This window comes from Ctenopharyngodon idella, chromosome 13, assembly GCF_019924925.1.
Source record: "Ctenopharyngodon idella isolate HZGC_01 chromosome 13, HZGC01, whole genome shotgun sequence".
Classification (NCBI taxonomy): Eukaryota; Metazoa; Chordata; class Actinopteri; order Cypriniformes; family Xenocyprididae; genus Ctenopharyngodon; species Ctenopharyngodon idella.
In genome coordinates this window covers 5,817,501-5,829,796 of record NC_067232.1, presented here as the reverse complement: position 1 = coordinate 5,829,796, position 12,296 = coordinate 5,817,501, and the positions used below count along the sequence as shown (strand labels likewise).

Genomic DNA, 12,296 nt, shown 5'->3' with positions numbered 1-12,296 from the left:
AAGAAACAAAAAAATATATAGGCTATAAACAAACATAACACTCAAATTGTAGCCTATCCATCTAAAGTGTAAGTGTGTCTAAAATTCAACTGATAATGTTTTTAGTTCAGATTATTTTAAGCACATGTCTATATCGCAAGGAGTCAACTATTTTTATTTTTTATTTTTAGGGACTTTTCATATTCATAAGACAGTGATACCAAGTTTATTTTCTTGAAGAAATCAAACAATACAGCTAGTTTCATCAAGAAAGTGATCTAATGATGTAGGCTAGTTTAATAGGCTATATATTTATATAATTTATACCACGTTTTAGTTTATGACTAGCCTAACATTATATATTTTGTAGCGTTGTATATTGTAACCTGCGTATCATTGCTAGAATTACCAAACAGCTGAACAACTACATCTGGGTAAATTAGGCTATTTGAAGAATGATGCGTGTGAGGGTTCTGAATCCCCCCTATGAATACAATGGTCTCGCCCGTTGCTCTCTGGCCTGTCACGTGGTGCGGATGTCCTTCGCTCTTCTCTCTGCAGGCTAAACATGGCTGCGCTCTTAAGATCAGCCCGGTTCCTCAAATATTCATCGGCTTCATTGCTTCAAGGCATAGGAAACAGCAGACATGCACCGGTAGCTGGTCGTCTTTACAGCGGAGCGGTCGGAACTCCACATATAGGGTTTTGTGTGCGTCAGACAGTCCCGGGAAGGTTAAATGTTAACAGGTATAACGCAGCATGACTCTGTGCCATGCGTGTTTAGATCTTGCAGTTGTCATTGAGAGGTGAACACTCCTCTAACTGTACTGAACGGTTATAACGCATTTATGATGCCCTTTATGCGGGTTATTTAACTAAATATTTACAAACATATCTAAATGTAGTCATTTGGTCATATAATGATGTTGTATGAGAGAAATATGGCTTCCTTGCGTAAGCTCATAACCTGCAGTGTGTTCATGAATATCACTGCAGAATATATGAATGTAGCATTACACTTTTTTCCAGCTTCTTTATAATACTTATACAATTTATCAATCAGTTATTTTTCGAACAGTCTTATTTGGAATCAGTATATCACAAAGCATTGGTCTAATTACATAGTCATTAATCCTACTAACAATTATGATAATGTATAAGTCCATATAACAATAATTGTGCTAATGTTATTTGAGGCTAATACTAGTGTTGCTGTGAATTGTAGGTTAGCATGGGCCAAAAGTCAGGGGTCAACATGTCAAGGTCACTTTAAGCCATCTGAGAATACTGCAAATTTTATTTGCCAACATTTAATCTGTCAGTTTCTTGCATGATTTTTTACTTAATTTAGGGCCACAATGACCTAAATAGCTAAACTGTGACCCATCTATGGCATTTAACTTCAGTCTACATAAAGTCAAGTACTTAAGCATAAGTTGTTTTTCTTAAATCCACATAAAGTTAAGTAAGTTCCAAGGGTAAAAACATTTTTACCAAAGGACATTTTTTTTTCTTAATTAAATGTCATCTTTCATGCCCAATTCTTACATTTAAATAAATAATAATATAAAAAAAAACAGTATGAACAAAATCCGCTAAATTGTTCATTGGTTTTGTTGTTTGTTTGTCATCTTTAAGGCATTCTAACAGGCTATGTCTTGATAGTGTCAGCTCGCACATCGGTAAAACAACAATTACGATATTATTATAGACGATACATATTGCACACCTACTTATACATGAAACAAGAGCAGGATTTCATCAGAAATCATTGTGTAAATCTTTCATAAGTTGTTCAATTCGTTTAATTCAATTAATTTTTTTGTCGTAAGCACCTTAACATATTAATTTCTTGTCATGATGCTATGGACGTGCACTTATTTCAGACACTTCTTCTGCATTTTGTTCTCATACAGATTGGCCTTGCCCTGTGTGAGTTGTCGTCAGTATGGGGTTGTCCCGGAGCAGAGGGGCCTGGTGAAGGATGAGCCTAGTGTGGCAGTTCGCTCCAAGCAGGCTCAGCAGTTTGACTGGGCTCTGGCGAAACTAGACAGCTCAGTCCGAAGGACGGGCAGGGTCACCAAAACACTGCTGCTTCGCATCTTCCATGATATGTGCAGAACAGGTTCTTGTCTCTTTGTTTGTGGATCTTTCTTGGATCTATTTCCATATATAATTCCCTACTTGTTCTGCATGTCATCTCTCTAAAATCGCTCCATATAGGATATCCAAGTGGAAATCAAGCCCTGTTGTTACTGAGAAGCTGTGGCTCACTGCTTCCTGAGGTTCCCCTGACTGAGCGCACAGAGCTGGCACAACGGATCTGGGATAAGCTTCAAGAACTTGGTAAGAGTTAAAGACCCTTGAACAGTTACTGGTTGTACTTCTAAACCTATGATTTGAAATTTCATATCGCTGTCCTCTGCAGGCGCCACTTATGATGTGAGCCATTACAATGCACTGCTCAAGACGTACCTGCAGAATGAGTTCAAATTTTCTCCAACCGACTTCCTTGCTAAAATGGAAGCTGCTAATGTTCAGCCAAACAGAGTGAGTATAATTTTAAGTATAAGAAACAATATTCTGGGTAGATATTTATTTTAGTTAACCAGAAATGGTGTGAGGGGAAAAATTTAGTATTACTGCTGCTGCACATATATTAGCCAAACAAATCGAAGTCGGCATGAAATGAAAATTCACCTTACCTGTTTTCTAAATGCATGTTATTTATCTGAACGATATGAATGAATCATCCATTGTGTTTTTTTTTTGTGTTTTTTTTTTTTTATATTTATATATATATATATAAATGTTTTGACCTTTAATTTTTAATCAAATTCAATCTTCTGGTGAAACGACAGATTTCTCTCTGGTGACATATGCTGGACTTTTCCAAACATTTAGTCCGCTTACTCCCCTTTATTACAATCAACCTCAAGCTCGCATTTAGATCTGCCTCGATCCATCAACAACAGATGGACCAAACCAAGTCCCCGCCCTACATTGTTTTTTCTTTTTTGATAATCTGTTTAATTTAGGTGATAGTCGCAATAAAAAAGAAAAGATCCCTCGCTACTTCCATTAGGGACCTCTCAATCAAGTTTTTTGTGCCCCTGATCCTATCCAAGAATTTGATATCGAGTATGTGCTGATACAGAGTCCTATCTGATACTGGTATTTTCCTAGTGCTTTGTGCACACTTCAAGTACATTAAAGTTATTAAAATCAATCCAGGGACGTACAGAGAGTTCCTCAGGGGCAGGGGCTCAAATGTAAAATAGGGGCATTTATCACTAAGCAGTAATTCCAATATAAAAATTTCTTCTTTTTTTAAATTTTTTTATATATGTACAATAAGCAGAATAACTGCAACAAAAAGGAAAAAAGTCAAGATAAGGTTAGAAAGCAAGCTTGCAGTGTCAATGTAATTCATTACAAAAGAGCTCATAAAATATGATAAACTGAATGTCTGTGACGCAGTAGAACTGACCTCATTGGTTCTTGCTTTCAGCTTTATTTCCTTTTAATGGTGCTTGGCAAACCCACTTGAAGGTGCATACCGCCAGCTACTGCATGACACATGCATGACAGCTGACCTAATATAAAAGATCAGGCTTAGGATAGCCGATACTGATCAGTTAAAAAAATGCTTAATCAGCCTCCGATACCATTCTTTGAGGTCGGTTCGGGACATCCCTAACTACCATTACATTGCAACTTTAATGAGAGAAAAAATACTTGTATGAAATGAACAATTATTTTAAATATTTGACTAAAAAAATCACTTCAAGAATAATTTATTAAAAAGGCTTTAGACTTTGAAACTGACACAAGGTGCAAAAACATTGGTAAAAAAATAATTTTGTCAATCACTGATGCTAGCTAGGGAATTTCGTTGGATACCATGTTTATTTGTATTTGTAATATTTTGTGACCGTCTAGGTGACCTATCAGAGACTCATTGCAGCATACTGTGAGGATGGTGACATTGAAGGTGCTAGGTGAGTTTTCAGCAAATTAGTTTTTCTTTATGGTGTGAATCTTGAAAAAAAAAAAAAAAAAATTGAAGTAGTATTTACTTGGCTGTCACAAGAAAAAACTTTAAAAGAAACCATGCTTATATCACAACTTCTTGCAGTACAATCCTGGGCTTTATGAAGAGCAAAGACCTGCCCATCACAGAGGCTGTGTTCAACTCCCTAGTGACAGGCCATGCCCGGGCAGGGTGAGTGGAGAGTGCCATTGACTTGCTTTTTCTGTTTGTTTGGCACACAGTGTTGACTGACTTGTTTGTGCAGGGACATGGACAGTGCTGAAGGCATCCTATCAGTGATGAAAGGGGCGGGGATTGAGCCTGGCCCAGACACGTACCTGTCTCTCCTCAATGTGTATGCTGAGAAAGGCGATATTGCCAAAATTAAACAGGTCTGTAATTGAGGGAGATGAACTGGACTGATTAAGAAAATTATTAATTTATTAATTAATAATTTATTTTCAAATTATTTAAATCATGTATTGTCTAGTCATTTCTTAAAATTATGTAGCTTGTAATGCATTTTATATTTATAGCTAAGTTATACATTTTTGTATTTTAGTTTTAAAATTTTTTTTTTTTTTTTTTTGTCTGATAATAGGATGATTAACAAGATAAAGCAAGTTGTATTTGGCTGGTCATGTGATCTTAATATTTTGGCCTCATGTAAAATATATTTATATATATATATATATATAATATATATATATATATATATATAATATATATATATATATATATATATAAATTTTTTTTTATATTATAATAAAATATTATAACATATTTTTATTATAATATAATATTGAATATGCGCTACCATTCAAAAGTTTGTGGTGTAAGATTTTTTTTTAATCATTCACATATTATTTCAATATGCTGATTCAGATTATTATCCATGTAGAAAACAGTTAAAAAGAAGGTTAAAAAGAACAGCTTTTATTTGAAACCGAAATCTTGTTTAACATTGTCTATACTTTCACTATTGATCAATTTAATGTGTCCTTGCTGAATAAAAGAATTTCTAAGGGGGGAAAAAAAAAAACTGACCCCAAACTTTTGAGTGGTTGTGTATACATTTCACATCTTTTATTTTTTATTATTTTTAAGAGCCATAACATAATCAAGATTTTCACTAAATTTGTATTGTTTTTAGCTAATAAATAAGCTCTTTCATATCTTTGTATCTTATGTATCCTCTAGACTCTAGAGACGATGGAGAATACAGATATCCATCTGATGGACAGAGATTTGATGCAGGTGGTTTTCAGTCTGACTAAGGCCGGCCATCAGCAGTATGTGCCCGAGATTGTGGAGCGCATGCGTCACGAGAGGGGATATGTGCCAGGTATGCCCGCTGACAGCAGTTTCATGTAATGGAAGAGAAGGGAATATGGAATCAGTAGCTTTGAATTTTTGACTTCAGCACTTACCATAGTGGCCTATAGTGAGCCATAATGGTCCCTTATGTATTCATAGCAGAATTCTATTTTAAGTATTTTAAATATGAACCCAGCCAATTAGAGAAATGGGATGCATACAATATTGATGCATTGAGATGAAGTTATGGAATTTTGGGAGAGTTATTAATGATTGATATATTTTTTTATTTTTATTTTGATACTGATTTGATACTGATTCACTCATTTGTTTCAATTTCCTCAGACGCTATGAACCTCTGCTTGAGTCTGATTACCCACGGACATGAAGAGACAGCGTTTTCTGTGCTGAAGAGCTTCACTGGCCTCTTGGTAGAGTCACAGACCAGTGACTCCCCAGACTTGGGAAACTTCTTTCTTCGCCACTGTGTCAATATGGACAAGGTAAGGGGCCCGAAACTAAACATTTTTATGAGTGAAGTGTTACCTAACTGTATGTTGAACTTTTGTTAGTATTTTAGGCTTGTTGTTGTTGTTAATTTGTTTGTCTGTGTCTTGCAGTCTGTGGAGAAAGTGGCTGGGTTTTGCAAAGATCTTAAAGATTCAGGTCTGCACTCGTCGCCACTGCAGTTCACCCTTCAGTGTGCCCTGGAAGCCAAGAAGACAAGTGAGTACAATGAAGTAGATTTAAAAGACTACTTAATCCTTGGTTATTGTCTTTTAAAACTCCAGGCTTTTAATTCAAGCTTGTTCTATTCAAGCTTATTTGTCTGTTTTTGTTTTAACATGGTAACACTTTACAATAAGGTCTTAAGTTTTTTTTTTTTTTTTTTTTTTTTTTTTTTAATTTGGCTAGTATTAGTTTTTGTGGTATTGAAATTGGTGACAAGTATTATGAAATTTCAATAGTATCAAAAATGTTGGCATTATGACCTTATTTAAAAGGGATAGTTCACCTGAAAATGAAAATTATCCCATGATTTACTCACCCTCAAGCCATCCTAGGTGTATATGACTATCTTCTTTCAGACGAACAAAATCGGAGATATATTTACAAATATCCTTAGTCCTCCAAGGTTTATAGTGGTTGTGAATGGCTGCCCAGATTTTGAAGACAAAAAAAATGCATCCATCTATAAAAAAAATGAATCCATACAACTCCAGGGGGTTAATAAGGGCCTTCTGAAGCGTATCAATGCATTTGTGTAAGACAAATATTCTTATTTAAAACTTTTATAAAGTAAAATAACGAGCTTTTGGTGCGACAGCCATAGCATTCGACGTATGTCAAAAAAGCAACACTTCAAAATCTGGGCAGCCATTCACAACCATTATAAACCTTGGAGGACTAAGGATGTTTTTAAATATATCTCCGATTGTGTTTGTCTGAAAGAAGATAGAACTACCCCTTTTAAAGCAAAAATAACTATATCATGATATGTCGTTATTGTGAAATAAAATTACTCATATTGTGATATAAGATTTTGGTCATATATTTATACCCATATATTTGACCCACCCATTTATTTGATAATGGCACAGCTCAGTTTGTGTGAATATACTGTTCTTCATCATTTTAAGGTATGGCTGTTGAGCTCATGAGGAGGATGAAGGAGGAGGGCTTGCCTCTCAGACCTCACTACTTCTGGCCACTGTTTACTCACCACCAGAAAGACAAGAACATTCCTGGTGAGTCCTGAGCTTCCAGCCTCATTCTTAAATGGTCATTGTTGTGCATGTTGCAACCAATTTTACTTCCATAATCTGACGTGTTTCTGATTGATATTCAACAAGGAAAAATTTCCACGCAGGATTTGGTTTTATCCATTGCGATTGAATTGGATTGTGAAAGGTCTGAGTTAAAGTAGGCTGGGTTTTTTGTATACATTTTTGTATAATTTGTGTACAAAAAATTACGTTGTCTTTGACAGCTCAATAAAAAGTCTGTTAATTTAGTAATTTGGTTAAATTATTTTTTTCTCCATACTTCCATCTGTTCCACAGTTACAAACAAATGTTCTTAATAAAAGAGCATGTCCAGATAAATCTTGCTGCAACTGCAACAGCGAGTACATCTCATTTCTTTTTCTTTTTTTTTCTTTTTTTAACCAATAACCTTCATGAAAGGATCTCTCTCACCTTTATGTTCCTGTACAGGTTTTTTTTTTTGTTTGCACAGTGTTGAAGTCTGCACTATGTGAAGGTTACATGACAGAATTTGTAGTGACTGGTTCTCATGTAAATGCAAGCGCTCTGAGGGAATTCACTTTCAATTACGTGCGCCACTGTGCACGGCCATGAAATATTTAGCGCCATGTCACATTCTGTCCACAGGTGTCACCAGCGGGCAGACGCCCACCCCCCTTTCCACCCACCGGTTTTCCGTCCACCCATTCATGAGTGTGGAGATGGGGAAAAGTTTTGCATTTTGATGAGGTGTGGATTTGGGCAGGCGAGTTTGAAAAAGCATATGCTAGCTTTGTCTTGGCAGCCGCGAGCGAGCTGTGCTTGTCAGTTTCAAGAAGCAATGCAGCTCATTGGTTATGACATGGTGCGAGAATAATGCCTCAGCCCCTCATGTAGCACACAACAGGCTCTTTTACATCTGCATCTTAAATGCTTTTTGCACTAGTGAAATTTTGGAATTTTTTTTTTTTTTGCCATCTTGCATTGGATGCTGGGTTCTTTTAAAGGGTCATGAAACCCTGAAACATTTGAGATATTAACAGATATATACAGGTTGCACATGAATGAAAACAACAATAGCACTCATTATGTTTATTATTAAGGAAAAAGTGTTTTTTTTTTTTTTTTTTTTTTTGTCTATTGGAGCCATTTCGTTCTTCCGGTTTAAAAAGCAAAGTTGAACCAACATCATGAAAAGTGAGGTATGTTAATTCGGAGTGATGATTGGCTGCCGTGGCTGGAGAGTATGCATCTTCGTCATCGGTTTTTGAGCTTTTCTCCGCATTATTCATGAGAATAAACACTTTCAATTCAATCACTGCGCTGTATTATGCATGAGATCGCATTACAGTGGAGAATATATTATTAGATCTTTTAAATGTTCTTCCTCGTTTTTAGACGAGGAAGAACTCGAATAGCTCCGTAAAGTTATAATGCTGATTTGTTTATATTTCAAAGAATAGTTTATCAAAACATATTTGATTTGTTCATGATAGTTGTTAGTAGTTTCGAATGCTAAGATTTTTGTGAGTTTGTTGTCATAGGGTTATATTTTTAAAATACATCAAGGTGCCCTAACTTGAACTGTCCTTTTAGTTCCTCTCTATTTCTTCTTAACGTCTCATTCCTGGACCTTACTTGAACTGACACTTTTTTTCTTCTTTCTGGATTACATAAATCAAGAAGACTGCAATGGCTTCACCATGTGGTACATTGGTTAACTTGGGTGTGTTCACACTTGTAGTTCGGTTCTCTTGGTTCTTTTGGTCCGGACCAAAAAAGAAAATTATACATTTAGTCCTCGTTCCATGTTCGACGTCAGAACGCCGACTCAGTATTGGCCGACGCCAATAATGAGTCAGCGTTCTGACGTAGAACCTGGAAGCTCTGAACGTAAACAGTGTAGGAGAATGACACAGAAGAGAATATATTGTTGAATAAAGTCGTTATTTTTGTTTTGTTTTTGCGCACAAAAGTATTCTCATCGCTTTATAAAATTAAGGTTGAACCACTGCAGTCACGTGGACTATTTTAACAATGTCTTTAGTACTTTTTTTTGGACCAAAGTGGTGGTTAAATTGCTGTCTAAGGAGACAACTCTCGGATTTCACCAAAAATATCTTAATTTGTGTTCCAAAGATGAAGGAAGGTCTTACGGGTGTAGAACGACATGAGGGTGAGTAATTAATGACAGAATTTTTTTTTTTTTTGGGTGAACTAACCCTTTAATGCTCACCAAGGCTGCATTTATTTGATAAAGTTTTTTTTTCAGGATTCTTTGGCAAATAGAAAGTTCAAAAGACAACATTTATTTGAAATAGAAATCTTTTGTAACTTTATAAATGTTGCTGAATTAGTGAAAAATCTTACTGACCTCAAACTTTCGAGCAGTAATGTACATGTGCTTTCTGTTTCAACAGACCCAAGCACACTCCCAGTTTTTCTTGTAGCAAGATATACTATTTTGCTTTTTAAAATTGTATTGCTTTTCTAAAATCAATTTCATTTTAAAATTGAGCTTGTTTGGAGATTCAGCTTCTGTTGACAGTTTGAACCCTGACCTCTCCTTTTAGTTCCCCTTTAGTAAGAGACAGCAGACTCGGTTACTTCTCACACTTACAGTTCAATCATCAAACCCAGTGATGTAGCAAACAGAAATCTGGAGGTCGCCCGAGAATTCATTGAACCAGATTTGTTCCATAAAAGCCTTCTCACACACTTTCTGAATTGAGAGAAGTCTTGAATCGGCGAGTGATGTGACTGGCTATCCATTTTCCATCCCCATTCACATGCAACCTATCGGCCTGTGCTGTCTGAGACAACTTTTATGGCTGACAAATGGATTGTTGGATTATTTAACAGCAAAACAGGTGTGCTCCTCTCATAAAAATGAAAGAATGAATAGACAGACGGCTCTCAGGGTCCATTGAGAAGAGTGTGTCTGGTTGACTGTTTACGTTTGCTTGAAAGCAAAGAGCTACTGAATTGCAAGAAAGGATGAATGGAGAAAAATGCACAGATGAGAATGAAATGGAGAGATGGGATAGATGGGTGGATGGATGGAGCCTCCAGGTGCTTTACCTGGCTAATGCTCTTGCGCACCGGTGGTCGTCCGCTCCTGGCGCCAGATGCAGGTTCTAATGGCAGATAAAAGCAGCTCTTATCTTTTATTCAGGTGTGTAGGTGTCCCCTGAGCATTGCGATACAGAGTGCTAAGGACCAAGGTGAAGAGTAAACAGAACAGAAATCGCTGGTTCACGTGTTCCCACACACACAAACGTTTGCCCGAGTAGGTCAAGAGACTATTCCATATGCATGTGGTGCTTTAGGCAGGAGTGAAGGGCCCTGCTGGAGAGCCGGGTACAGGCCTGAATCCTCTGCATTAAGGGGGTGTTCCTCCAGGCCATGCCATAGGAAGACAGATGTGATGAATTTCTAATTATCCAAGTATTTTATTTCATTTTTTTTACTACTGCTTTCTGTTTAAAACCTGGTTGAGTGAATTGTAAACAGCCTTGGGCTTTAAATCATGTTACTGGTTTAAAAAAATAAAAATAAATAAAAAATAAGATAGAGAATCGTTCAAAAATTTGAGTTCTCCCTGCGGTTATTAAATACTTGTTTTTTGATAATAATAAGATTAACAAAAATATTGTTGTTATTATTATTGTTGTATAGTCATATTGAATGGGGGTAAAACAGGTTTTCCTTCTTTTTGTACTTGGCTTATCACATGCCTGAAAAGACAATAGGATGTCCTATTTGTCACTTTTTAGGTATTAATGAGAATTAAGGGGCCATATTTGGCTCCATAGACATGCAGTCATCCATCCTTTAGTCTCCATTAGCCATACCTGACTGACGGCAGAAGGTCTAGACTCCATAGCAGCTTTCGTTGGCCAAGTACCGCCCTAGAGGACGTCTGACTGACATTTAAAGCAACCAATCACAGTTTATTTTATTCAGCGTCATGTTTAGGGGCATGAAAATGTGAAGTCGATGTCCTTACAATAACAGGCTGGCATGTAAAACTTTTGGATGTATTTTAAAGAGTTTATGCCCTGAACTTCACATACTTTGAAAATCCAGCATTTAGTTGATACTGATAAGCGCTCATTGTCTCAGCTGTAAACATGACGGCTTTCTTCTTCCATGAGGGGGTTTGGCCTCACGGCGGCTTTGTTCCCAGGCAGATCATTAAAGAACGTGCCACACAGGTTTCCTGGGAATCTTGTACAATTCAGCCAATCAGATGACGAATTTGAAACTCCTGAAGTGTTTCCAATTTTGTGTGCCATATGCATCAGACGTTCAGCCAATGGTCTGTGGGCGTGACATCTGAAGCTGAGACTATTCATCCTTGAACTTACTTTGGTGCAGAAGCAACTCTTGTATGTCCTTGAATTACATTTTAAGGTGCACATGTCTGAATAAATCTTTTTGTTTCCTTTCAGGTATTATGGAAGCTCTGAGAGGCATGCAAGATCTAGACGTCCCAGCAGATGTTGATACTTTTAGTAACTATATCCTGCCGTCTTTCCCATCAGTGAACAGTGCCCGCACTTCTTTTAAGGTAATTATACTGGATATGCGTATGGTTTGTTGTGACTGTTCTGAAACACTCTAACTTGGGTTGATAATTGCAGGAGGCCGGTATTGACATGGACACAGATAGCATGATTGCGGCAGAATTACGAACCGAAGCAGCACATGGAAACTTCGCAGGGCTGCTCTCTCTGAGTAAGCATTAGCTTCTAATGAAAATTGACCTCTCTTCTTTTCTCTCAACCACTCTCTATACATTTTCCTCACATCTATACATACACACACGCACACACACACGTATATGTTCTCTCACAGACACAACTTTGTAGAGATTTTATTTTAGATGTACTATGTATGATAGCGTTCATCACTTGGAGACTAATTGCTGTCCATCAGGATACATAGCCACTCAAACATGCACACTCTCTACCAAGCAGCTGCGTCCCCATTAGGCCTTTTAAGTAAGAAGTGTTCAGTTAAAGTTCCAAGAGGTTCAGTCTCTATATTTCCTTCCCAGTGGAGGTTTGGACATTACTTTCTTGGAGTAGCTATAGATTTATATGTGGACAGATATGTGGACCTCTGTAGTACTTGCTTATCTGTGTCAGAAATGATGACACATCTAAATAAATTTCCCAATTAGAACATTGTTTATTATGAAATGTTCTTAACATGCT

At 36.8% G+C, this 12,296-nt stretch overlaps 1 protein-coding gene across 2 annotated transcripts in view; it reads left to right on the top strand.

Annotated features, from left to right (window-relative positions):
- Positions 1–504: 504 nt before the first annotated feature.
- Positions 505–12,296, top strand: part of lrpprc (leucine-rich pentatricopeptide repeat containing) — a 57,822-nt gene continuing 46,030 nt past the window's right edge. For both annotated transcript variants that reach the window (XR_007933232.1, XM_051917225.1), the window contains exons 1-13: positions 505–726; positions 1,896–2,104; positions 2,203–2,325; positions 2,408–2,529; positions 3,922–3,980; positions 4,118–4,204; positions 4,278–4,404; positions 5,213–5,357; positions 5,675–5,832; positions 5,950–6,055; positions 6,970–7,077; positions 11,529–11,647; positions 11,721–11,814. Coding sequence is in view for 1 of the 2 variants with exons in the window: in XM_051917225.1 (XP_051773185.1) it covers positions 548–726; positions 1,896–2,104; positions 2,203–2,325; positions 2,408–2,529; positions 3,922–3,980; positions 4,118–4,204; positions 4,278–4,404; positions 5,213–5,357; positions 5,675–5,832; positions 5,950–6,055; positions 6,970–7,077; positions 11,529–11,647; positions 11,721–11,814 (1,636 nt within the window). In the remaining variant the exon portion in view is untranslated. The remainder of the gene's footprint in view (positions 727–1,895; positions 2,105–2,202; positions 2,326–2,407; positions 2,530–3,921; positions 3,981–4,117; positions 4,205–4,277; positions 4,405–5,212; positions 5,358–5,674; positions 5,833–5,949; positions 6,056–6,969; positions 7,078–11,528; positions 11,648–11,720; positions 11,815–12,296) is intronic.